This window comes from Ammodytes marinus (assembly GCF_949987685.1).
Source record: "Ammodytes marinus genome assembly, chromosome: 15".
Classification (NCBI taxonomy): Eukaryota; Metazoa; Chordata; class Actinopteri; order Uranoscopiformes; family Ammodytidae; genus Ammodytes; species Ammodytes marinus.
In genome coordinates, this window is record NC_137219.1 from 20,147,289 (window position 1) to 20,174,446 (window position 27,158).

At 42.2% G+C, this 27,158-nt stretch overlaps 1 protein-coding gene across 1 annotated transcript in view; it reads right to left on the reverse strand.

The window, feature by feature from the left end:
- Window positions 1-259: 259 nt before the first annotated feature.
- lingo2b (leucine rich repeat and Ig domain containing 2b) overlaps window positions 260-27,158 on the reverse strand; it is a gene marked incomplete at its 3' end in the record, with an annotated part of 31,062 nt that continues 4,163 nt past the window's right edge. Inside the window, exon 2 of the mRNA XM_080042370.1 lies at window positions 260-2,177. Within this exon, the coding sequence (XP_079898496.1) occupies window positions 260-2,131 (1,872 nt within the window). The 5' untranslated portion in view covers window positions 2,132-2,177. The remainder of the gene's footprint in view (window positions 2,178-27,158) is intronic.

A 27,158-nucleotide genomic window follows, 5' to 3' on the forward strand; every position in this document is an offset into this window, starting at 1 on the left:
TGTTGGTTATAGTATTATATTCAATGTACTGTATGAGAACATTATTTCATATAAACACGTCCACGGTTTCATATATCACTTTTATATTCACATGCCCACTTCATCACTATATCACCGTCATATTGACACCCCACTATATAAGTACATCACTTTCGTTTATCATAAATCCACTGTGTCATAGAAAAGAAACATTTATTTTTTAGCTGATATGTGGGCATTTTTGTTGTTGACTCTCATATGTTGTTGATCTGGGCCGTTTTCAAATCATTTTCATGTTGACCCGTCGAGGGCCACTCGTTTCTGTGGCCTCTGCTGCTGCCCCGTTGGACTTGCGAGGGACATACTCAATGTCAAAGTTGCTCTTGTGGCGTCCTTTCCCCCTGCTCCAGATAAACAGCAGCAGGAAGCAGAAGATTACCACACCTAGAAAGGACAGGCAGCCCATGGCTGTGGATATAATGATAGTCTTAAGGTCTATAGGGGTAGTCATGTTGTACAGTACTGTTCCATTCCTCCATGTGCTATTAGAGTCTGACAGATAGTTGGAGCTCCTGTTGCTATAGTGAGATCTGTCCCCAGTGGCCATGCTCTTCACAGCTAAAGAGGCTGAAAGGCTAGCGTTGCCAGCAGGGTTACTGGCGATGCACCAATACACCCCACTGTCGTGCAGCTCCGCCATCTTGATATCCAGGGTCCCATCTGACTGGACCTCCACCCTACCACTGCTCTTGGTTGTCACGTAGCGTCTGTGAGGTGTAATCCAGACCACTGAGGGCCGCGGTGCTCCCTCTGCCACACAGGTCAAGCGGGCGGGCTGACCCTCATCAGCCATCAGAAGCTGTGTCGTGTTGGGTCCAATCCTTGGTTTGGTGCAGGTCATGTAGGTGGAGGCCAGAGGCTCCTTGAGGTCGCGGAGAGTTTTACCCAAGAGTCGGTCAGGGGCGCTGCACTCGGGCTGGATATCCAGGATCTGCAGAGAGGGCGGCTTCTGGCTATTGAGCAGCCAAAGCAATCGGCAGTCGCACACTAATGGGTTCCCACCCAGACAGAGCCTCTGGAGACCATCCGGCGAGGCAAACACTCCCCTCTCCAGGGAGTCAAGGCGGTTCTGTGACACATCCAGTAGTTGCAAGGATTTGAGGCCTGCGAATGCAAGAGGCTCGATGGAGAGCAGATGAGCCCCTTGGAGGCGCAACTCCACTAGGTGCGGGAGAGGGCCCAGCTCTCCTCGATGGATGTGCTTGATGTGGCAGTAGGACAAATTGAGATGTGTGAGGTAGGGCAGGTTGCGCAGGGCCGCGCCGGGGAAGGCAGACAGGTTAGTGTTGGTTATGAACAATGTTGTGAGGTTGAGGCCGTGCAGAGAGAGGGGAGGCAGTGTGTCCAGCCAGGGCCAGTAATCAATCTCCAGTCGGTGGAGACGCGACAACCTCTTAAAGGAGAAAGGCTTGAGAAAGCCAATGCTCAGGTAGCGCATGCGCAGTTCCAGCAGGCTGTGCAGATGTCCCAGAGCGTCAGTGGGGACCACGGTCAGATTGGATCGTTCCAGGGACAGACTTTGGAGTCCTAGTAATCCCGTAAAGGCCCGCTGAGAGACGAAAACCAGTTCGTTGTCACCCACCTCCAAGGACGTCAACCTGCGCAGATCTTGGAAGGCATGGTCCAGGAGAACCACCAGGCGGTTGTGGCTGAGGTCAAGGCGGGTGAGGTTGGTCAGGCCCGACAGCACGCCGGCGGGAACCAACTGAAGCAAGTTACTGCGAAAGTTGAGCGAGCGGAGGGCGAGCTGAGAGCGGAAGGAGCCAGGCTCCAGCACGGTGATGAGGTTGTCGCTGAGGTCCAGGTCCTCCAGCTGCAGGAAGGAGGAGAAGTTGTCCGGCGTGATGAGGCGGAGCTTGTTCTTGCTGAGGTCCAGTACGCGCGTCTCAATGGGAATGCCTTCAGGGATGGTGGGCAGGCGCTTGCGGTGGCAGCTGACCGACTTGCTGTAGGCGTTGCACTCGCATCGGGCAGGGCAGCTCAGAGCCGGGCTGGCCAGGAGAAGCAGCAGCAAGGCCCCGCCCAGAAAGAGGTGGCAGTGGTGCTGGGCTGGGTTTCGCATGTCTCTTTTACCCACGTTGCCCTCTGTCATGGCACGGCAGCTTCTCGTCCATACAGAGCACCATCACGAACAAGCCCTGCAAGACACGATACAAGGACAGAGAAATGGGTTACTTTATAGTCCACACTCTACTCACACTGTCTCACACCCATTTTACATTTTCATCCTTTTACACTTTATGTCTCATCTGCCAAGTCTTTTCTCCCCTAATGAACTGTCTCTTTTCCTGGCAAGGTGGATATAATGGAATTAAACTCACAGTAGGGCAAGAGAAATATCACCTGCGGAAGAAAATGTGAATGTTCATCACTGTGTTAGCACAAAAGGTTGCAGGCTAACTGGGGGCTGTTTCATGAGGATGGAAGAGGTTTTTTTCTGCTCGATGGCGAGAAATTACCCTCATTAGAGTGCAGTGAGGCTAAATGCTCATGTGGATTGGTTTGTCCTGCTTGTGTGCGACTATGCATATTGCATGGCCTGTACAATATATGCATGTCTGTGTCCGAGGTAAGGGGGGGGGGGGATGGTTGCAGTGAATGCCTTATATGTGGCGAGTGTTCAAAGGAAAATACAAGCTAAATAGGCAATGAAGTAGCAGCATGGCTTTGCTTCTATACGGGAATCCACAGGGTTTACAGCAGGGTTCGCCCAGCACACATGTAACCCCGGTGGGATGAATGCAAACAAATGACACGTGACAGCATATTAAGTCATCAACATACTGACTCATCTCACTGGCTCATTGTTGCAGTTTACACGTCACACACTGAGTTTCTATATTTTTCATGTTAGATGTTGTGTTTAGACAGTTGGCATTATTATACAGAGGAGGAATTCATTTTGTATTTAGTTATCATACAAAAAAATACAAGCAATCAGCACGAGAGCTGTGAAAAACACCAGATGCATACATTTACATAATCGCCACAACAGTTTCCCTTTGCTTCATTGCCCTGTTAGTGTCTTTTTACTGCTTGTTACCACAAATCAATGTTTCATTATGCTTTTTATATATTTAACACTGTGCTGCATTAATGTTTTTTTCCTGAGATGACCAGGCTTTTCCGATACAATCAGCGTTGCTTTATCTCATGATTTGACGTTTAGTGTTTACACATCACTTGAAGTCCATACAGCACGGCAGGGTTCCATTGCTGAAAGTCTTAGCTGCTTGTCTCACAGAGTAAAACACAGTCAGAGCTCAAGATGATAGAAAGCTTACTGGTATGGCAGCATTGTGCTTTGCTCTTAACAATACCTGGAATGATGATAACTTTGAGGCAGACATTTGTGAGTCTTGTGTAACTGGTAATTTTCACTTTGTAAAAATGCTCAAATTCCCAGCCAATTGGTTTTAAGTTGATGGAAGATATATGGCAAGGTAATGAGGGGAAGGAGTTCAACAGTAAAACATAATGTTTTTTACCAAGAGCCATGCCTCTGCACAGCCTGGGAAGACAACGGCCTCGATAGAAAAAAGAAAAGAAAAACACTTTCCAGCCGCCACAGGTTGTTGCATTGACAGATGGCCAAGTAGACAGAGAAACGGTTCTTAATTGTCTCATTACCACTAGTATCTAAATTCTGCTCATGGCTATCTTTGCCAATTAGGCGTGCAACACCTAAGATGCATCTGTGAGCGGTGGACATTTGAATGCACTCTCATATACATAGGTAAAAAAAAAACGCAGGAAGAATTGTGCACCCTTTAGAATGCTCTCGACTGCTTTGCAGAGCTCTTGTCAATCACCGCAAAAGCACACTCCTTCTCAAGCAGATGATGAGCACACAGACACATTCTACCTCACTTTGATCGCCAAGTGAGTGACATTCGGAAAATAGCAGAGATGAGGCGCGAGGAGCCGAAGAGCACACACACACACACGCGCACACACACAAACACACACACACACACACACACACACTCTCTCTCTCTTTCTCTCTCAAACGGCACTCACCCCTCCGCCCGGCTCAGCAGCTGCACAGATCGCATCTCCATATCGCTCCTCCTTCCCTTTCCTATCTATCGCTGTTTTATCTCCCCATCCTCCTGTTCACACCTTTTCCAACCTAACCCCTTCTATCTCTCTCCCAGGTCCTCTCCGGTCTGGCAAAAAAAAAGCCCCCAGTCCGCTCATCAGTCCCCGCAGGGCAGGCTGGGTTGTTCTATCGATCGCGCGCAGAAACATCAGATGCCAGGAATGTAGCCTTTAACAAAGAGCAAGCCGTTGCCACAGCAACTACAAACCCTGACTCCCCATCCTCTCTGTGGAGTCTGCCAATCAAATTAATGAAAAAAAGGGGGAAGAGAGGGTAGATAGAGTAAGGAGGGTGACATTATTTCATATCCTTTTTAGAACGCACATATTGAATACATTCCTTGGGAAAATAGCGGCTTCATTGCTACAGCGGAGCCTATAGTTTTAAGATGTTTGCAATCTGTCATTCCGGCCGCCTTTGCTATTTGTCGACCTGTCTTGTTGCTCATCCATCTGGTGCTCTGGTAACTATCTCCATGTCTCTCTACCTTATTATCCGTCCACCAAGCCCCGCTCTCTCTGTCTCTGTGTATTTATCAGTCTGCCTCTGCCCATCAGCCTGTGTTCACTCTCTGCCTCTCAATTTAATAATTACAGTCCAGTTGTCTGTTGCTGCAGCAAGGAGCAGGTCCGGTGATCTGTTGAGTGTCTAGTTGTGCGTCAGGCAGCCCGCACAGGGTCTTAAGCGCGTTAAGAGAGTTGGTGCAAGCACACGCCGAAAAAACAACAGCCTTTTAAGTTATATAAGTGCAGTACTACATACATACCAGATAAAGGATGTGATAAAATGGCTATTGTTATGCTGGGCTTCTAATGTGTATTATGTACCTTAATCTTGCCCCTGTAAAGCACTTTGAATGGCCTTGTGTCTGAATTGTGCTATATAAATGAACTTGCCTAGCCTTGCCTTGGGCCTAAGATCTCAGATGTGGACCTGTCTTAAAGGCGGAGTCAGTGATTCAGGAGGATGGTTGTTGTCAAGATCACTTTTTGGTCAAAATAAGCAAATGTATCCTCACAATCCACTACCTGTCCGTAGGCGTGTGCGCGGAAAAAGTGGATTGTGAGGAGATATTCACTGATTTTGACAAAAAAAAGTTATTTTCATAACAAACATTCTCTAGAATTGCCGACTTCACCTTTCAGACAAACCGGTTCTCTGACAGAAAAGCTAACCTGTTCTGTAAACGTATTCAATTTGAAAGCGAATGAATTCTTGCTTTTTTACAGCAGTAATCCTCCAAAGAAATCCAACACTTTTACAGTTAATATCACAAATCAAAATCTGCCCACATCCAGTTTTCACAGCTCATGCATCGATAAGATAAAGCTGATTCCCTAAAGACTGTTAAGCATGTCTTTGGATTAAGATACTATTTCAGCACTCGCACAAGTGTATAACCTTGAAATATAACAGAGCTTTGATGACACTGAAGACAACTCGTCTGTCCACATCTGGCATCCCTGTCCTCAAAGTGCTTTTCTGTTCTCAAGTAGCCTATTTGCCTTGAAGACACAATTCTCCCACCACAGTATGACTGAATGGAAAGTTTAATCAACGTTGACAGTAGGCCTATGTAATATAATGCAATATGGATATCTATATGGCAGAATGTGTTTTTCCCCCCCAGTATTACATAAGGAAAACTAGTTTATGGAGAAAAAAATATCCAAGAAAAAGTATTGGCCTCTGCATATTATAGCCTAGTGTATTTCCCATTGTATTGCGTGGCACTTGTTCAGAATTAGCCATGGATGTAGTAGTAGCCTGAAGCTTTTCAGACTTATCTGTCTCCATGGCAGACGTTGGAAGCAGTGAAAGGCAGATGGGGATGAAAAATCTCTCCCACGATGTCAAGGAGTAAGAACAGGATGAGTAAGAACAGGGAAATATATAATATAACTTATGAACTATTAAATGAATGTTGTGAAAGGTCTTGCCACCTCACTACAAACAGTGTAGCGTCTTCCAGCATATAGTTTTGGTTTCACGGCTACAAACTTTACAGTTTTGGTTATAGTATAGCTATAATTATTTATGTTAGGGATAACATTTTTTTACAGAATGCACACACTTGAAATGCCTAGCCTGCTATTGTCTGACCCAGACTGACCAAGTTGGCTCACACACAGTACTACAGTGGCCATCCTTATTCCCTAGAAGCACAGCCATATATATATATATATTTTTAGAAATGCTTGGTGTCGACTGTGTCATGGGCAAGTATAGAAAGTGTGCAAGATCCAACTGAATTCTGGGTAGATGGTAATGGTGATGGCGTGGGGGTCATTGAGAAGGGCAGCCTACAGGGTTGGGCATTTTGGGATTTGCTTCTGAATTGGATTAGAGTCAGTGAAACCGCAGAAAATCTGACAAGCCGAAAACGGAGCTGTAGGGTTGATGCATGAGTCACTGAGAGAGAGTGAGAGCGAAGGAGAGACACGTTGGGGGGCGGGGGGGGGGGGGGGGGATGAGTGGGGGGGGGGGGTGGAGGGGGGAAGAGAGAGAAAATAAAGAGAGCCCAGTGTTGGATAAAGCAGGAACACATGGGGGAAGTGAGGAAAAGCCACGCACACCAGATTAGATGAAGGCCCCTTGTTTGCTCGCCTCCAATGGGATTTCCAGCGCAATGCTAACCGAGTAAAGCCAGAGAAAGTGATTAAAGCGCCTCCGTAATACTACAGCAATGCTCGGTTGGTGTGCCATGTTGATTTGAATCCGGAGGCCTATCCGTCAAGAAGGAGCATCATTAAATCCCTGTTCATTATCACACCACTTTCCAAATCTCTGGCCTTTGACAGGGCGCGGAGCAAATCCATTTTAGACTTGAGGAGGACTTAATTGGACTGTACCGATGAATATTTTAAAACGGCTCTAAAGTACAGTATCGATCGGCACAAAATTATCTATGAATTAATAATGAATGTCATTGACAGAGTGTGTGGGCCTGACATTTTTCTTTTTGCCTTTGGGTGTCCATTAAAATCAATGCGTATAGTTGTGTCTTTGTAAAGGGAAGCGCCCTGTGCAACAATGCAACTTTTATGTTAATAGCGAATGGTTTCCCCAAATGTGTTTTTTTTTGTGGTTTCACTGCGTAATAATCTCAACAATAAATTGCATCTTTTCCTCCTCCTACAGCCTTGCAAAAAACTAAAAATGATGCTAATGAACTCATTTACATGGAAATAAGCCATTTTTATATTCCTTCCTACATACATCTTATTCAGTTTACTCCCACCGCAACCTCCGCAAGGAAGTTGAATCCACATATTTACACTTATTTGCTCATATAACAAAAAAAAGAAAGAAGAAGAAGAAGCTCGGGAGATCAATTGAGGGGTGGCCCTCATTTGCAATGGCGTCGAGTATATATGGATATATGGATTGTATAAATATAAAAAAATATATATATATATAAAAAATTATTATAAAGTTATTGAGCTGTGGAAAAGGGGTAGGATCAAATAAGTTTATACTTCTTCCTACTCCTTTTCAGGCATATCAATTCAATATGTTATTTGTTTATTTTTTGTTTATTTTTATTTGTGAAATCATTTGAACATATTTTTTTATTGTATTTTCATGGTTTTAGTTTTTCTTTTTTGATATGTCTGAAATAAAATTGAATCAATCAATCAATCAATCAATCAAAGCTTGTATTTGCTGAGTTCTAATTTGTCACTTTGGATCACTGTAGTGGTAGAAAGAGCCGACTGTATTCATTCCTCCTATGCAATATTAAACATACTGTAGTTACCAGACTGTTCTGCTTTGCTCATTTCCAGTTAAATAATAGTGACATGGATAATGGAATTAGTTCACATGAGAGATTTCACATGTTGGCAATTATTGCCGCAGTGTGAGCACATGGCATAAACATACAACAGCATGATAATTGACCTATAAGGACGCACCGTTAAGCACATCATCCTTTTTGTGCGTCTTGGTTGTTGACGCACAAACAAATGTGCGTGCGGTTCAAAGAGGGGACCTCGTCGTGAAATAACTACACACAAGGGACACGCATGGTATTTGCCAAGGTGTTTGATGATTGATTGCCCTTTTTCAAGTCAGTACCATTAGGATGTATACAGAGAGAGAGAGACACACACACATACACACGCACGCACGCACGCACATACACACACACACCCACACACACACACACACACACACACGCAGAGGAGCAACAGGATGTTTAAGCTTTAAGACAGCTGAGATGTAGGATTGTGTAAAAGCAACCACAAAAAGCCTCCCTATAATGTGTTGTTCTTTCAGTGTTGCCCCCTCGCTCAGTTTAATGATAATTCGCTGTGCATGCACCGCAAATACTAACAAGCCAAATGCCTTTTCTATTCTGGGGAATTGTGGCACTTTGCACACACAAGCACACACACACAACACACACACACACACACACACACACACACACACACACACACACACACACACACACACACACACACACACACACACACACACACACAGACCCACTGACTGACCACCCTGCAGAGTGCAAAATGTCAGCCGAGTCTTCAGGAGGCTGTTGGGATTTGGGAGGTTGAACCGTGGCTCTTCTTCGGTTAATTAGTGCCTGTGCATTGCAAACTCTGCCAATTAAACAGCTCCTTTCTGCACCACTGGCCATGTTCCCTTCTGAAGCGCTGCCTTGTTGAGCCATCAACAGCATATCCCTGTCTGCCTTCTGCCACCATGCGGCTCATAGCCAACGTCTGCTATGCTGTGGGCTCTTGCTGCTTTAGCCCTGCATTTGCTGGAATTATAAAAAAAGTCCAGTTAATTCTTATGCAGTGTTTGATCATGCTGTCAGACAGACAGACAGACAGAGGGAAGTCACAGCGCCTTTTTAACTACACAGCCTTCCGGAACGGAAACCAAATAGCACACAGACACTGTGTAACAGAGCCCGCACACCCTCCTGCTGTGCACATGAATAATTTGAACATTAAGTTTTGTCGGCGGGCGAATGACGTCACGACAGCGTGTGGCATTTTTTTGCCTGTTTGTCACACTAAAACTGTAACGTTCAAATGGAAGACCCCTTTCAGATAGTGCTCCTGGTTACAAGGATATGACGGGGGAATTGGACATGTCTGACTGAATGAGGCCCCTGAGTCACCATTAAATAAAGGTCACGACGGCCATCTTACTAGATACTAAAACATTTCTGTGTCACTTTCCACATGACACCTTCATGTCTGAAATAAATGTCAACAGATTAACTTAAAGGTTGCATACAGACAGACAGAGAGGGAGGAATGAAATGTACTTCATATAATAATAATAATAATCAATTAATATAACAATTAAAACAGCAATGACATTTTTGCTTACATTTTCAGCTTACATACGGCTTCAGATAGCTAATACAACTCCCAGCTTAAAGATGCACTAATTTTGTTAATGTTAACAATGGATCAAATGACTTGTATAATATGAAAAGTGTTCCTCATTGTGACAAACCCCTTGGAGAATGATCATCTTACTCCAATCAGCTCTACTGAGCATTTTAGTCTCTTTGTTCATTGTTTGGCCGTTATATGGCCCTCTAATTTAACAATGTGATTAAGTTTCACCACTCTCAGGAGTGCAATATAGGCAAAATAAAGCTCTTCAAAATCTAGCTAGGGATCATAGTGGAGCATTTTGTAGAGAAGGAGCCAGATATTTCCCTAAGGAGTTGGTGGTGGAGACCAAAAACAGAGCAAAAACAAAAGGGATGTGGATATTGGATCTATTTATATGTCCGGTATAGATGCAGTCAAGACTCCATTATTGACGAGGTGATAATATGTCAATGTTGTGTTGACAGCTTGTCGAAAGTGGATGAAAAATAAATTATTCATTAAAGCAGGTAACGTCTGGTCATTTCATGCTCACAATGGTCATTAACTTAAGCTTCAACAGCAAAATATGTTTTAAAAGGCTTTTAACTGATGCAGCCTTTGAGAGTAAGAAGAAAACACCCACTGGAAAAACCAAATGTCGCACTAGCTTCCCTAACGAGTAAAGCCTTGATGAACTTTTAAGCAATTGGACACCTATGTCTGGATCACAAAAAAGCAATTACGTGATAATTTCTGCTTCTTTTTTTTCTCTTTCTTATCTTAAAAATGTTATTTACCAAAGGACCTAAAAAGTCCATAAAGATTGTTCCTCATTAATTAGTTAAAGTAAGTAGTTTAGTCGCCAGTCTGTGCACTGCTTGCCAAACGATTCCCCCCTTTTAAAACATTAACGTGCACATACACAATTCTTTATCTAATGGCACTGAAAAATCGTGTCTCAGTATCCCTACTAAATTGTACATGATCCTCTGTGATGCTTTATATTCTAACTCGGCACAGTTGTCATTGAAGGACATGCCACGAAGTAATCGTATAGCGTGCAACGATTTCTTAAAGAGAGATGCCATCGCTTCATTTCGATGGCTGCTTAGGTTTCATGCACAATAGGAATAATCATATTTTCCACGCTGTGTCTAATGACATTGCACATTCTCCACCAATCTTGGCGAGTGTGCTGGAGAATAGCAGCATTGTTCCTCACCCTGTGTCTCTTGTTGTTGCATGTAAATCACAGTGTTACTTGAAGGACACTCTCCATATTAGGTTCCTGTCTAATTTTAGTCTCGGGAGGTAGAACTCATCCATTTTTCATGGTATATGCATACCAACCACTGACTCATAGCCCCCCCCTCCCCCCGTCCCCCATTCACTCAAATAAGATTTGTCTTAGCATATTACACCACATTTTCCACGAACTTGATCATTTTACTGCAATAACATTATCTTTTCGGCAAACAAGTTCCTCGTAAAGTGTTTCAAAGCAATATTATAATTTAGTTCAGCAGTTTTTTTTTTAGGGAGTACCGACTCAAGGCTTACTGCGGCTGTTGGGGTAGGGGGTGAGGATTATCTTCTATTAAGCTTGTGTGAAATCCTTAAAAACATATTAAAAAACTGAAATAACCCTCATACAAGGCTTTACTTGACCACAGAAAATCCACATAAATGTAAAAAATTATTTTGTGGAACTCCCGGCGGGGTCCACCTTAAAATACTTTGTCCCTTTCAAACTCAGACTGACGCACATAACCACAACGACAAGGAGGCGTGGCCACTTCAGAAGGTCAAGTGTTAACTTACAGCTACTTCCTTATCATTGAAATAAAAAATGGGAAACAAAGGAGTATACGCTGATGTCCAACAGCCTCTTGTTGTCATGATTTTTATTTATGCCACAAAACTCAGGGGAGGCATTTGTACTGTCCTAGAAGGGGCCTGTTGCAATTATATGGTGCCTGTATCGACCCTCAAATATTGATTGAAGTCTGTCCGTGATTTTAAGATGCAACAGACGCCCCTCTGGATTTCAGAGGAAATGAGAACGATTGGAAAGTAGGCTACTTTCATTCGAAAACAGCAAGGGAACTCATCAATAATGCATTTGTATTTACCTTAAGGAAAACATGATTGACAAGGTATACATCCTATATATGTGTTAAAAAACATCATAAGATCTGAAGTTCTAAAAAGAGTCATTTAACATAGACCAGATGGCTTCAATTATTGAGAGATAAAAGCAACACGTCTTGCTCACTCTATTCAGGTGTCTGCACAATGCCAGTTTTTAACAACCAAAACACTAATTACTTTTCACAGTAATTGAAGGACTATTAAACAGTATTTACTTTCTCACTGACCAGTGAAATGAGAACATCAATACTACTCTCGTCTGTCAGATTGAAATAAGGCTGGAGAGCCAGGAGATGGTTAGCTTATCTTAGTTTAGCTTTGCTTGGCTCAATCAAAAAGTAAAACAAGCTGCTTAGTAGCATCTCTAAAGGCTTGCCCTTCATTTTTAACATGTTATATCTCAATTGTTTGAATTAATTATTAATTATGCAAGGTTATGTGTTGGTGATTGAGGAAGCCATCGCCTAGAGGTTGCCCTGGCAATTAGCTGAGACTCAAGGAAGTCACTGCTTCTGGACATGAAAGCAGTCCTGCACACAATCCCCCATAACACCATAAACATAGAATACTTACACTGCAGTTTTTCTGCAAATTATACAAACAACATATAACGTGTTCATTAGCAAGCTTTAAAAGTGCCCGTGGGTGAATTTTGTTTCTCAATTTTCAGCGTTTATCTCATAAGCCAAGTTAACTGGTTGATGGTTGTAGGCAGCTTAATATGTAACATACTAGACACAAGAGCTGTATCCATATTTACATCTGACTCTTGGCAACAAAGCCAATACGCTTATATCCCAAAAAATTTAACTACTCCTTTAATTTTTGATCTGCCCGCTCTACAATCAAAGATAGGCCTATTTTTAAAATATTCTTTTTCATATCTCTAGGGTTAATTCCCTCCCTGCTGCAGGCCTATATCATTCAGTCAGAAAAGATGACTCATCTCTGTGAATGAGGCCCACAGTTACCAATACTGTAGTTGCATCAAAGCGCTTATAATTAATTAGATGACTAACCAATCCTGCATTTGCAGATTCAGTGATCCTGCATGGGGACATTCACTTAATGCTCACTACCTCTGGGGCACAGCATAACCAATGGCCACTGAGAGAAAAAAACACTATTATTAGATTTAGGTGGTCAACATACAGCGACATATGTTAATGCACTGTTGTAGGTTAAACATTTAAAAAATATATATTGTTTTTTTTCTTGTAAATGTATGATGACTATAATCTTAGAGAATATACACATTTTTGTTCTCATAAAATTATATGTCTTGCAAATTTACCATTTATAGTTCCAAGTTTTTTACTTGTAAATATATATAACTTTAATCTCAGAGGTCTTTCATGGAATATTGCCTCCCTAGCCTGGCTCCAATATTTGTATTTAATATTTTTTTATACACCACTAATAGCCCTATATTGGGTCGTAGAAAATAGCTCCATAATTAACACTTGCTTTAAAATGCAATCATTTCCCATTAGCTGCCAACGGATTTGTAATTATAATATGCACTCATTCCCATTTTCTGTCTCTTGGAACTTGGCTCCTCTCATTCCGCCAAAAGTTTCCTCCACTTGCAAACTCTGTCAGCATGGGACTTGATATTTTTTTTCTCTGTATTCACGCAGCACATTTCTGGAAGTCAATTTAGCCTGCTAGCAATTATTAATAACAAGAATTTGACGAAAGGCCTGAATCTTAAGTGGATCTTTGGAGCAGATACTTTCTCCTTGGAACTCATGTGGACGTTTGTTGCCAAAGCCTCTCCACCACACATTCACCCTGTCCCCCGAATCAGTTTGAATTTAGGCAAATAAACTGCAGCGGCTTCATTTGCATTCAAGCCTTCGTGACATTGCATTTTCAAATAAAATGTGCTGAATATTTTGTGCGTGAAAAATGTATTTATTTTACAAGGATATGCTTTAAATCGAAGTTAAGCTAATCACATATCAATGTTATTTGAATGGAATGTTTACTCCGACCAGATATAATATTTAAAACAACTGAGTCGGTTTCTCCACGGAAAAATTTCAATTGAACAGGTTTAAACCCACAGAAGCCCGTGTTCCCCAAGTCATGCTTTCTATTTACCTCAGGACGGTTTTCTTTTGGCTTAGAATCAAGATATATTCACCACGCAAAGTACGCAAAGAGCGGCGGTAAATATTGGCTGTGCTAATGTCAATGTGTGTTGGAAGCATGACTCACTCCACGACCCTCCTATCCTTTTTTTCCGCAAGAGCCTTTTAGTTACATAGCGTCATCTCATTTTTTTTTTTTACATCAGACCCTTGGCGAAGGGGATTAGGCGGTCCTCACTGGCACCGAATAACACGGGAGGATTAGCACTTTCGCCTGTCACCAAAGGCATTCTGACGGCTTATAGCAATGCCCACTGTCACTCCAGTGAAATTCACTCAAAAAGTCAAGTCAAGTCGGTGTTTGATGGCCAAGGTGACATTGGAGTGAAATGGAAAGAGGCATTTTTTTTCTTAGTCGAGGGCTTTGTGACAGAGTGTGGTTATGGTCAGTGTTGGCATGACGGACATTTAGTTATAGGAGTTGTTCATCTAGGCCACAGTCAGTCCCCCCAGGCACGCGTATACAATGAATACGCTTCAGATCAAAAGTCACTTTTGTCAGCTGCACAAGATGTATTAATACAATTGCATCACAGTAAATATAACGGTATCTACGAGAGGATGACTGACTGAGAAAAACTGGCCCAGTGCCCTCAGGGGTCCAAAACAACACACAGCGTTCATCATGTTTCAATTGGTTGTAAGCACGGGAAAATGTCAGCTAATTGAAGGGATTGATGGTAGCTTGACAAAAAGTCCTTAGCCCTGGGGGTCCCTAATAGGTTAATACCACCACAGCCCCTCTATGACCATGACACATTTCACTGCAAAAGCTTAAAAGCCCTGTTCTCTAGCCAGTAAACAAAAAGACAAATTGGTTTTGGCATTCGAATATTTCTTGCAAGATGACAGGAGGCTTCTGTTAGCACGACATCTTAGAAAAGTACCCGTTTTTAATCACGCCCTCATGGAGTGGCAAAGTGTGAGGAGCCGCTATGATTCTGGAAGTGTTTTTCCCTCGTTTTATTTGCTGTTTCTGGGCAAGTTCTTTTGAGGATATGCTGGTGCTAAAACGGGGCAGATTGATAGGTGCTATTTCTCCGGAAAATCATTCAGAGAAAATTGCTATTAGCAACCGCAATCGATCTTTGTGGATCCGGCGCAAATACTTCATATTGAAGAACTAGATATTTTTCTAATGCAGTTGGAATGATGATTCAACCAGGAGAATTTGGTGTCACATACATCACATACACTCAAATTATATTTGCAGTGGGAAAACTTGACTTCCCTCACTAAAATTGCCATGACACTATCTCTGCCCACATCTTTTCAGTGGCGGACCCTTTCTAGCATCTGACAAAATACGACAATCATGCCCATAGCAAATAGTCAGGTGTGTAGAAGTGACAGAGTAAGCAGGGTTCTGTCACTTTTTGTGTGAACAAACAAGCGCAAAACTACGAAAACCTTTGAGGAAAGACTGTCTGAAAGAGTGCGTCCCTATACCCCGTATATTTGACCAATAACTTCATCTTGCCTCTCTCTCTAGCTTTTCATCCCACCTTCGAGTGAGACTTTCCAGAGTCAATATAAACAGTTTTTTTGCCTTTAGACCCATTTGAAAGATGAATCATGAGAATTAGTTTGTTTCAGAGATACCACATGTAGAGTGACAGTTGTGAGGGCAAATTTATTTGTAACCATCGTATTGATCTGTTTTTCTTATATGTATATCACATCAGTTTAACACATGTGGATTTCCTCTAAGAAATGTGCTGACAACAGTTGCTTAAACTAATTTAAGGTTTATTGTCGCTGACCACAATAAACCACAATGACCACAATAAACCCCTGAGACCTTTTTGACCATCTGTTAGTTGACATCTGTTAGTTGACACCCCCGTTGTTGAAGGGGGCCTTTAAAATCCCTGTCTGACCAAAAGATAGTGTCAGTCTCGTCGGGGGCTGACCATGCAGGTTGGAAACTTTACTCTGTAACTCTGTTTGTTTTATCTACTTTTATTAAATTGTTTATATTGAGAAGTTTCAGTTCATTTATTCCCACAAGGTTTAACTGATTTAAAAACTTCCATGACAACAGTCTCTGCTGCGAGCAGTCCGCCAATAAAATAACAGAAGAAGAGATATCAAATAACAGACATTATGTATTATATACAGTATATTGTTTGGCCAGCTCAATTGTCAAAAATCAAAATTCCACAAAGAAAAAATGTGACGTCTCAAACTGAAAAAACTAATTTACTCCATTAATAATCATAGTAAACAGAAAATAACGAGGCAAATCCTTGCACATAGGAAGTTGGAACCAATTTTGTTCGATAAATGAGTTCTGTCAATCAACTAATGGAAAAATAATAAAATAGTTTGAGGACTTTTTTTCACATGCAAACTCATTTCTCATTCAGAAATCATTTCCACCAGCGTCGTTGCAGTTTGTAATTGCCAACAGTGAAGATCAATAATGACTTAACTCCCCTAATGCAGTGTATCTCTTATTTAGGCACAAAGCTGCTGCTGCTGCTGCAATCAAAGCACTGGCTGCAGTATACTGTGTGTTGGTTTCTAAGTACAGTAGTACAAAAGAGACTGAGACAGAGATTTTCTTTGCCCAAAATGCGGAACCACAACGTCAAATTAGTGTGTTTTATTTGTGTATGTATGTGTGTGTGTGTTTGCCTGTGTGTGTGTGTGTGTGTGTGTGTGTGTGTGTGTGTGTGTGCGCCTGTGTGTGTGGGAGTGGTTGTGGTTGTGTGAGTGTGAGCCATAGATAGTAAGGTGTGAGCTTACTAGATGCTTTTCACACCTGTCGCATAATTGGCTGCAAACAGTGGGCCGGACACTGGCAAAAGTGAAGCCCTTTGGGAACCAAGCTGGTTTGGACCAGTTAAATGTTTCGCTAAATGAATGCACTGAGATCTCAGGCTATAGCTCATATTCACGTGTGCATGAATGTGAATATTAATATGCACATTTTCATATCCGCTTGAAAGCCTTGGAACTAAGTGGGAAAAAAAAGAGCGTAAAAAATGTCTACCGCTGCACAATAACTATGGGGTTCACACTGTCTTTGCTGGAAGGAAGTGTGGTTTGGATATTTCATGTATAAACAGTGTTTGGCTTGTGTAGTCATCTAAACCACAGCTATCCCAAAAAAGCAAACCTCCCGGGGTAAAGCTATAGTTGAAAGACTATCCAGCTGAGAAAGTGGCACAGGAAATCATTTAGCCTTCTTGGCAAAGCGAAAAGCTGTGCCTTTTTATCCTCCTGCAGACTCTGTATGCGATATAGCTAAGCTTGTAGCGACATTATGATTCCTGCAAATAGTGCCATTCAAGAAAAAAAACAAGCATATGTCAGGAAATCAATTGAGGGAGGATGAGGACAAAGGGATCTGTAGCTGTGCCCCCAGTGTCTTAGACAGGATGGAGAACTACTGGTGGCACGCATCCATTAGCGCCTCATCTATTTCCTATCAATGAAACACACACAGGGGCAGAGTAAATAGTGGCAGCTGCTGCCACGACCACAGCCATTTCTAAGCAATGGATGTTACCCTTTTTCCCTGGTATTGTAGACCTCAACACATTTGTTATGCCGTTTTTTATTTATTTATTCAGGTTCGATTCAGCAAACACTTTATAGGTGTTCTTGGGCAAGAGGGAAGATGTGCACTGTGCAGAGGAATACTAGGTGTGCCTTTTCTCTTTTTTTCCCTCACATTTGTTCTCGTATGTTGGAAAATTGGGTCATGGACTCCTGTCCCATTCCTCTCCCTTTAGATGCTTTAGACTCTGAGGCTTGCCTTAATAGAATGCACTTTACCTTTGTACGCCTATGCAACGGCAACTTTATTGCGTTGATTAATATTTACCCCACAGACATAGAAAATACAGCTATGTCAGGTTAAGAATCAGATTTAAATACATTTATATACCAAAGATGAGGATCCTTATGCCAAACCAACTGTATATGTTCTTGTGTTTTTGTGCAGCACAATGGACATTGATTGTCCAAATTATTATATTGGTTTGTGGCAAAAGCACATGACCAGGATTTTTAGAGAAAAAATCAATCAATCAATGGAAGCAACTCTTTTGTAAATAACATGTGCAGATATTGGCTTATGGGGAGATGAGTGGCTTTGCAAAAAACAATTATCCAAACATGGCAAAGCTCAGTGATTGAGGTCTGGTCCATGTGGAAATGCTGAGTGCACTTAAAGCCGATGTCTTGGCAACCTGAGTGCACCCCGCGACTTCCCTTCTCCCTAAATGATCCATTAAAAAACGGCTAAACAGCCGGAAACATCCAGACCACTTAGTCGCTCGCAGAAATAGTCTTCTTACTTTTCAGAAAAGCGATCAGCAACAAATAGCCTAATTCATTTCACTTCAGGCTTTCGTAGCTCAACAAGGCATGTCCTGTTTCAGTGTGAGGCAATAGGTTTGTATGCAAATGTCTCCTGCTTTTTTGCATTGGAAAAAGCCTCAAGAGACCACAATGCACAGCAGCCACCAAGATATTCTTTAACACAGGTCACTGATGCAGGAGACATGCCACTGTGCGAACTATACAAGTCAGCGTAAAGAAAAATCCAATGAAAAAGTCAATTAGAAACTCTGTGCCGGCATTGAAAATCTTTAATGCGCTTAACAACTGAGTAATGACAATATAGGCCTGCTGTGCAGCACTGCAAAGGTCTCTTTGAGGCTGGATAGTAGAAGCAAAGTCTCTGGTGAAAACTGAAAATGTAAGTAAAGGAACAGATTTTGACTCAAGTTAGAAAAAAATCATTGAAACAAGTAATCATTTTTCCTCTTATGAACCCCTTGGTGAGTTGGTGAGTTAACTACGTCCCCAAACAGAAGAGATAAGGGGTTGTTCCACACACCATCCAGAACAATCCTCTCACTTTAGGAAGTGGATGGTATCAGATTTTAGTCATTGTAACTTTTTGGGGGATTAATACTTTCTGTAATACACTGAATTTACCAATACAATGTATCGCATTTTAAAGCCACGTTCCTTAACATTTTCATAATATCAAAGACAATTTTTTTGCCATTAATGGCTGGGATTTATTCTGCTTAAGCCACTAAATGTAGTAACACCCATTAGTTATCTTCATATAGTACTTTGCTGGAGATGGATGCACACCTGGCATGTCAATTGTAAACATGTCACCAAATGATGTATACAACCTGTAAGAGCAGAGCTGTTGGCCATATTAGGAGGACAGATATTTGAGTTATTACATGTAATGGCTGCAGCATTTTTTTTTTACAACAAGACATTGACATTTACGTCATGGCAGACGAGCAATAATATTTAAGTTATTAAGTGTTAAAACTCCTGTAGGTTTCAGGCTATATTTAGGGCTGAAACTAAGAATCTTCATGGATTTCTGACTCGCTCCAGTTGAGAGCGAGAATTGTGTTTTGACCTGACACTCAAAATAACTGTGACATTTACACCTTTGCACAAGGCACTTTGTCTTAATTAAAATTAAGACAATGAGGTAAAATGTATTATTATACCTGTTTGACATAAGCAACACCTTGCTTAGACGAACACATGCTATTCAAAGTCTGTGTCTATTTCCAAGTACAAGCTGTCTAATGCTGTCAGAGTGTGATGTTGGTCCACTATACAGTAGGCACAGTCTCCCTACTACAGTGGATCCATTTCAAACACTGCTATGCTAATTAATCCCCCCAAAGCAGCTGACAAACTCATAAGAAGGGACTGACTGACCAGCTGGCTGCATATTTTGGCGAGATTAGGGAACTGCAACACGTTTGGGATGTTCCCTCGTCAAATTGTCGCCGTCACGACAGCGGGTGTTGCGTTTGCTTCCCCTCTGCAAAAGTGTGACATTCCGGTTGCTCTAAAACTTTGTGCTCCCTGGGTCGTTAGTTTCCTGCTGCAGACACTTTGATTTCCTTTCAGTGTGTGTGCCAGCTGGTTTCGCAAAGAATCCCAAAGCAGCAAATGCACTTGTTTTGGCAAGGTAGCATGGACGTCAAATTACCCCAAATTCGCATTGAGTCTGCAGGCTCAGCCATATGTTTATGTGCAAACTTATCTTTCTTTTTCTAAACGTCAATATGGGGGTTGTGAAATCCAATTTGCAGCGCTCGGATTCTTGCTGTTTACCCCGTTATTCAGTTGTTGAATGTCTTTAACAGGTTTCAAATGTCATAAATATTTATTCGTATTGTCAATGCAATTCCTATTTTTTACCACTTAAATCAGCATCATTCTGGGTCTGAAAAGAAAATGTTTGGAATGAGTGAACTGACAAAACCAACTTTCACTATTTTGTATTTGGGTATTAGGTATTTTGCAGTACAAATATCCTTGACGTCCAGTGGTTTCATTGTCACCTTGCTCTAGCGTGTGTTAATTCACCATGACACCACTGGGTGGGTGTGCACAAAGGTGCAACAGGCTTAAAACTCTCAGAGAAATGCAGCCAAAGACTTTGCTCTATAATTGGTCCGTCCATCCAAATTTTGCTGCTGAAAAAACATTCTTAGTCACGCATGCTTCTCATTCATTTCTCTCTCACAGATCAGTCTGGCATTTATCCAATCTCCATGGGTAGGAGCCTGGCCCTGTCCGTAAGTGGAAGGCAGCCCCCGATTGGTTCATGTAGTCGTCACTCTACCCTCCAGTCAGACCGGACCCTCCCCACTTTCACTTGCAATTAGTAGAAGGCAGCCACCTGATGGGTTCTTGTAGCTCTTGACATCTACATGAACGAATAAGCTTGTGCGATACGGCTGGTCTCACGAGGCTAGATTGACGACCACATGAACCAATCATGAGCTGCATTCCATTAAATGGGACGAACGTTGGGTCAGAACGAGGGTCCTGATTGGCCCTCGTGTGAGATCGGTCTGGTCTCGCCAGGCAACACAAACATGGCGACGGTTGGTTTCCAGTCTTACTTGCTGAGATCTTTAAGGATGTCTGCTGCTGAGACTGCAGCTGCCACTGCAATACAATGGCGGTAGAAAATGACTTCCACTTTGTCATCTTCCTCCCTGCCTGTCTCGTCTTAGCTTTAACTAAGTCTATTGCGCAGTTTGATAGCGTGGAACATTATTGATGAAGAGTCATTTGTTTCCTGTCTCCGGCATCTTTTGATGTATTCAGGCAAACAATCAACACATCAGCGTTAACTTGACTGCAGCACACACACACACACACACCACTCTCTGCAGGGAACTGTGAGAAAGAAATATCACAGGTCACGCTAACTGAGAGACACACACGCGATGCATAACAGTCCTCTGGAGTGTGACACAATAGGGGGAACGCCTCAGACTATCTTCCTGCCTAATTGTGTAACATTTCCCAAGTTTAATTAACTCTCGGGTCACTCACTCATTAGCAGAGAGAATCAAAACAATGCCAGATGCTTGGCAAGACAATTTGTTGCCAGTTTCCTGCCAGGAGACCCCCTTCCAACAGTGAGGATATAGTACAGTCAGTACAAAAGGTCATGTTTTGAGCAGCGTAAAAACAAGTCCAAGAAGAATGTTGTATATCATTCAGAACATCCACTTGGGAACCTCTATCTATGCACATAACATGAATTATGCCACATACAAGACTCAATAGACCAAGTAGAATGTAAAAAATAAAAATAAACAAGTACTTAAACACATTTATATTCCAAGGAAGAGTGTGAGGGCCACGGGAGAGAAAAAAATGAGGAGGATGTTTTTTTGTTTTTTTCATGAGCCTAATTTTTACCTAAACAAGACATCCTCTAAGTGAAACTTATCATATATGGCTGTCTAGACTGCTGCGCTCATGAGATATTGATACCGGCAGTTGGAATCTGCAAACCTCTTTCCAGCTTTGAACTGCATTTCGCCTTTACTCTTGACATTGTCTACAAGCACATGAGGAAAAAAACAACCTTCCTCCTCTCTTTATTTTGGCACTAATACTCCTCCGTATATCCCACCACCTTGCTCAGTGTGGCATCAGCGCAGTATGACGCAGCTCCTGCAGGGCATGTGGCGCTGATGCTGTGCTGTCATCCTAAAATAAAGCCAGTGAAGCCTTCAACCAGCCAACATGGCCCCCCACGGCAAGGAGTGTGCTCTCAGACGAAAAGGGAATGAGCCAGATCACTGCTGCCGCTGTCCACACAACAGCGGGCTACAGCTGAGAGGCCACAGGGCTGCACAACTGGAAAACACGCAAAGGCACTGTGGGCTTAATGGCCTTTTGTGTTCTTTGAAGTGGTTTTCTAATGATGAGGGAGGTAGAGGAGGGGTGAGTGCACTAAGAACTACAGCTCACTGGGCCAATCGGATTGACATGGTGCTTACTTACAGGGTAGCAGTGTGTTCCCTACCTTGACAAACAAACTGTTTGTGTGACCGCGCTTGCTGTTTTTTTTTTTTTTTTTTAAATCAGTGCTTTTACTGAGCACTCCAGCAAAGCTATCCAGGCCCGCCCACACAAATGACAGGGCCCCCTAACGAGTACCACTCAATTGGCCCCTCTTCACTCATGCTTTACTTACATATCTGTTGTTGTGTATTTGATGTATTTGCGTTGAATATTGTTTATGTATTGTTGTTTTTCCTTTGAATTTGTTTGAACTCGACGTCATTGAAAATGAGGGTCACCCCTCAATTGGTCTCTCGAGGATAAATAAAAGTTAAATGAAATGAAATGAAATATCAATGATGTCATTCCTACATAAGCTTGTGTGGCTGACATTTTGACGTTGCAGGCAAAAGCTACGAGGGGGAAATAACGGCTCTTACTATTTTTAGGTTTACAAGATGAAATAGGATATATTCTGCTCAATTAACAATAGATAAATAAAATATTGGATACGCTATATTGAATATCTTGGTTCGAAATAAAGTTTAACTTAGTTAGGTCCTTGGCCTCCAAAGAACATAGCCCCCCCCCCCCCTCTATTTGCTGGGCCCTAGAAAGCTTTCCCACTTTCTCCCCCCTTATGGAGAGCGCTGAAGCCATCCTAAATCCTGTCACGGAGGTGAATTAAGCCGTATGGACCATCCCATATTGGAACACTAGTTGTTGCAATATATGCAACTGTGGGCGGCTTCGTTCCCTCCATCTTACATAACAGGCAATCAGCAGTCGATTTTATTACTGCCTATATGATGACAGGAAATTATTATGATTTGTGTTTGTCCATCGCCCGGTGCCATTCGTCACACTCTGGCTGGGCAACGAAACCTAACATAACACCTAGCACAGTATCCATTTATACTGAAGTGTTATTTGGCTAGTCATACACATTGTTGCATTGTAATAACCACTTTGCCCATGTTTCCTTATCTTTACTTAACAGGGCAGAATGAATGCTTAGGTATACAGTGAGCGGGGGTTTTAATTTATTTATGATGCAAACACATCAGGATCCCAGACATGAAAGGGAAAACAAGCAATACATATGCGCCCTGTGGTTATTGCACTTGAGAGAGCTTGGAAGTCTCGGAAAATCTAACCTGTCTCCAGATTATGCTTTAAAAAAAAATCAAAACACCCCCTTGCCGAACGCCAAATTCACTTTCATTTAAGGTGTCAGGTTTGCTTTATCTTGCGCCGAGCCGTCTGCGCTCTGTAAGTGACGTTCCAAAATGCTTTTCCTGCAGACTTTTGCCATCGTTTCCCCCACTCCGTTATCCAATTCACCTTTTACTTGTTCATTTCTTTGTTTTGGTTTCGTAAACCCCCTCTGGGCTTTCACTTCTATCACCTGTGAAATGGGTAATCTATTTCCCTCTTATTTGTTTCCATCATCTTTACTCTATATGTGACTAAAGTAAATTTGCAGTAGCAGAGATGGAAGGAGGGAGGCGGTGAAAGAGAGGTCGGGGGGGGGGGGGGGGGGGGGGGGGGTAATGATAGAATATGGGGCAGATGCAGGTTACGGGCACCGCTGTTGAAATAAATACCAAAATGGAAAAAAGATGAGGTTGAGGGGCGGGGTGGGCCGGCAGGTGCTCTGACATTCTGATATAAAATCCTGCTCTTTGCTTATGTCACATTTAATTCCCTTCCCTGTCCTGTCTGATAGCCGACCCCAATAGTCCCTCTGCTGCAGAAGCAGAAGCAAATGTCGGTTTTTTTGGGTTAGTTAGGCATATTCCAAAGTATGGCCTTTTGGCACATAATATATCTCTTAACCAGGGTCCTTTCGATGTTAAGAACTTACAGTCAACCATTGTTTGAGCTTAAAGCTAGAGTGTACATTTTTTTCATATAAATATATGTTGGTTACATTCAAGCCATCGCAGAAACGAGTTGACACAAAATCGATTAAGCCTATCGGCTCCACAAAGCTCTGACAAATCCCAAGAGCCCACGGAATGTTTCAGTTGTTGATTCTACTGCTAAGAAAAAACCTGGACCAATGCTATCTCAAAGAGGAAAAACTCCAAAAAGAGTGCTGAAAATGTTTTTTTTTCTTTCTTTCATTTCATTATGTAGAACCTTAGTAGTAATGTTAAATTGTATTTAAAGTAAGCACTTTGTTCGTAACATTAATTGCAGCTCGCAAGCAGCATGAGGTTATTAACCACCTGGGAGAAGGATATAGCATGCTAACACATCTCGTTAGCTAGCAAGCACACGTATTTAAAGCTCTAAAAAATGTATACAGTGGGGAGGGAAAATCTCCCTTTAAGCTACACCACTATGATAATGAATGTAAAAAAAGAAAACAATAGTACATAGGGCTCCTTTTTTACAGACTGAGCTCTTAAATAATCTACAAATTGCCTTCTGAGCAAAAACTCCACCAACCTTCCTCTGTGTAAGCTAAGTGGTAATGCCAGGGGAAGGGAAGCCCACGCTAACCTGACAGCGCCATTGTGCTGAAAGCCTTTTTCCCCCCCGTTTGGCTGGCGTCTCTGAATAAGTCCTCCAGAGACCATGCCTGTTGCTTCGTTTTTTCTCATATCTCAATGGGAAGTATAGCCTACTGTATCTGTCATTATGTGCTCTTGACAGCTAAGCGTCTGTATATATATATATAAATAAATACATAGCAGCTGGAGTGACTGGCACTTCTAAACATTATGACTTTTAGCACCTCAAGCTGTTTTTTTTTTCTGTCAGTCGATAGTGGGAGCAACACGATGCTGTTCCCTCCACTCTGCAAGAGAAAATGTACATGCACAGGGCCCACGTCCACTTACAAGAAGGCAACAACTAACACTATAAGTTATTAATGCAATGTGTAGCTTAGCCGCAGCAGGTCAAGGCTGTACACGTCAGTAAGCACACTGTGCTCTTAAAGGCAACACATAAGGCATTTTAACGGGGAGACATTGACAATGACTAAGGCAGTAACAACAACACAAGTGGTGGGGCTCTACCATCCATTAGTTAGATGGCACCCCACCTGTAGCTACGCCAACCAAGTGCAGCTGTATTCCTGCAGGTGTGTGAGTGTGTGTGTGTGTGCTGCAACGTAATGTGTGTGTGTGTGTGCTAACACTGCTCTCATAAAGTGGGTTATTACACCAATGTAGGATAGTATATTGATTTTGTTGACGTATGGCCCCTCAGCTACCACAGCTTCACTGTTGTCTTCAATAATAGATATATGAAGCAGTTTGAGTGATCACCTTTACTTTCAAATGAATCAATAATGCTAGTTGTCTGTGGGAGGAGAACCCTTAACCTGAATCGATTTTAATGGAACATTTAAAGCATGCATATTACATCACCATGAAACTGGTACGATTGTTACGATTATTATGATGATCTTTATGAATTTTTATTATGATGGTGGGTGAGTGTATTATTACGATGGTGGGTGAGTGTATTATTACGCCTATACGGTTATGTCTATGATCAAAGCCTTAAGCGCCCTTGTAGAGCTTGTTTTCCGCACTGCCAAAAATGATTTGTCTTTGTCAGAAAAACGTCCTCCCTCACACTACCTGCTTTGTTTTTTTCTGAAATCCAACATCTGGAGAAATTAATAGCTGCTGACAGCTTTGATGCGATTTTTGGCACCTCCGAGCCCATGTGGGTTGAGAGAGCCTTGTGGTGTTTTTTTTTTTCACTTGTGAGAAAAAAAAGTGAGAGAGGAGAAGGTGCAACATACCTGAGTGGGGAAAGAAAATAGGCTCTTTGAATGTGGGAGCATGATCCTGAATTTCCCATGCACGACTGTTACATTTTTATCATGCACAGGAGACAGGGAAGGAACCTTGAGTTTGTTCGAAACTGACGCCTACAGAAAAACTTGAATCTGCAATGCTAATCGCGCTCCGGCAAAGGGCCCCGACAGACTAGCCATGTCTGCCATGTCAAGCTAAAGGAAAAAAAACATTTCTCCAGTAACAACCTAGCACTCCAATCATCGCTGCATCGCTAATGTGTTTGTGCGCGGGCTACATCTGTCCTGTTGCTTCTGCATCCTCCCCAGTCTGCATTCAGTATACCAGAGTCGGCACGCATAGCCTATACCTACCCGCTATGTGCTATCGTTTTTCTCCCATGACGATGATTCTATTTTTTTGCTGCTCAGTGATGCTGGCTGTGTGCACTGTTTGGATGCTTTTATCTTAATTGTATCCTATGTTGTACAATAGTTAAGTTAAATTAAATGGAAAAAAGTCATAGATGATAATTTTTTATAACAATGTTTTATATGGAGAGTTCTCTGTGAGCTTTTTGGCCCTTTCGTCAGAGAACCTGCTATCGGAAATTCCGAGTTTATTTGTGACTATTTTGAGAGCTACTCAGAAAGCTGATGCAGGTAAAAAAAAAAGAAGCAGTCTAGTAGTGGATAAACCCCTGAGATTTAAATCACCACATCTAGGCTTTTGTTACTTTAGAGAACTTTTCATCTCATCTCCATTTGTTACAAGCGCTCCTTCCCTTTGCTTCATAAACTATGAGCTACTTTAAAGTCCTGCTCCACACGCCAACTCAAGCATCTTAAGAGCTGAGATCTACAGGTCCTTGTCTGGGTAGCATTCGTCATTGAATCTTTTCGTGGGAAATTCTTAGAAGATGCCATATTTCTCTATTTTGGAGGTTGAATCCAAATGTCTACACTGACAAGCTCTGTAAATACCACTGTTTGGGGCGCTGTGGCATGTTGTCACTGAAAACATCCTTTTCAATGACATTGAAGCTTTTCTCTCTAAATGCCTACTGCCATGCACTTGGCATTGTGTGTTCTGCTCTAGATGACTTGCAGTTTATTTTTGGAAGACTGCTTCGAGGAAAAAAACAGTTGGAAAAAAAGAAAGAAAAACAGCCCAACGTTGAGCCTTACGTCACTGCTGTTTTTTTGTGTGTGTGTTTTTTTTTTACGACTGTCCACTCACATCAAAGGAGAGGACTGGTGCCCACAATGGACTCCGC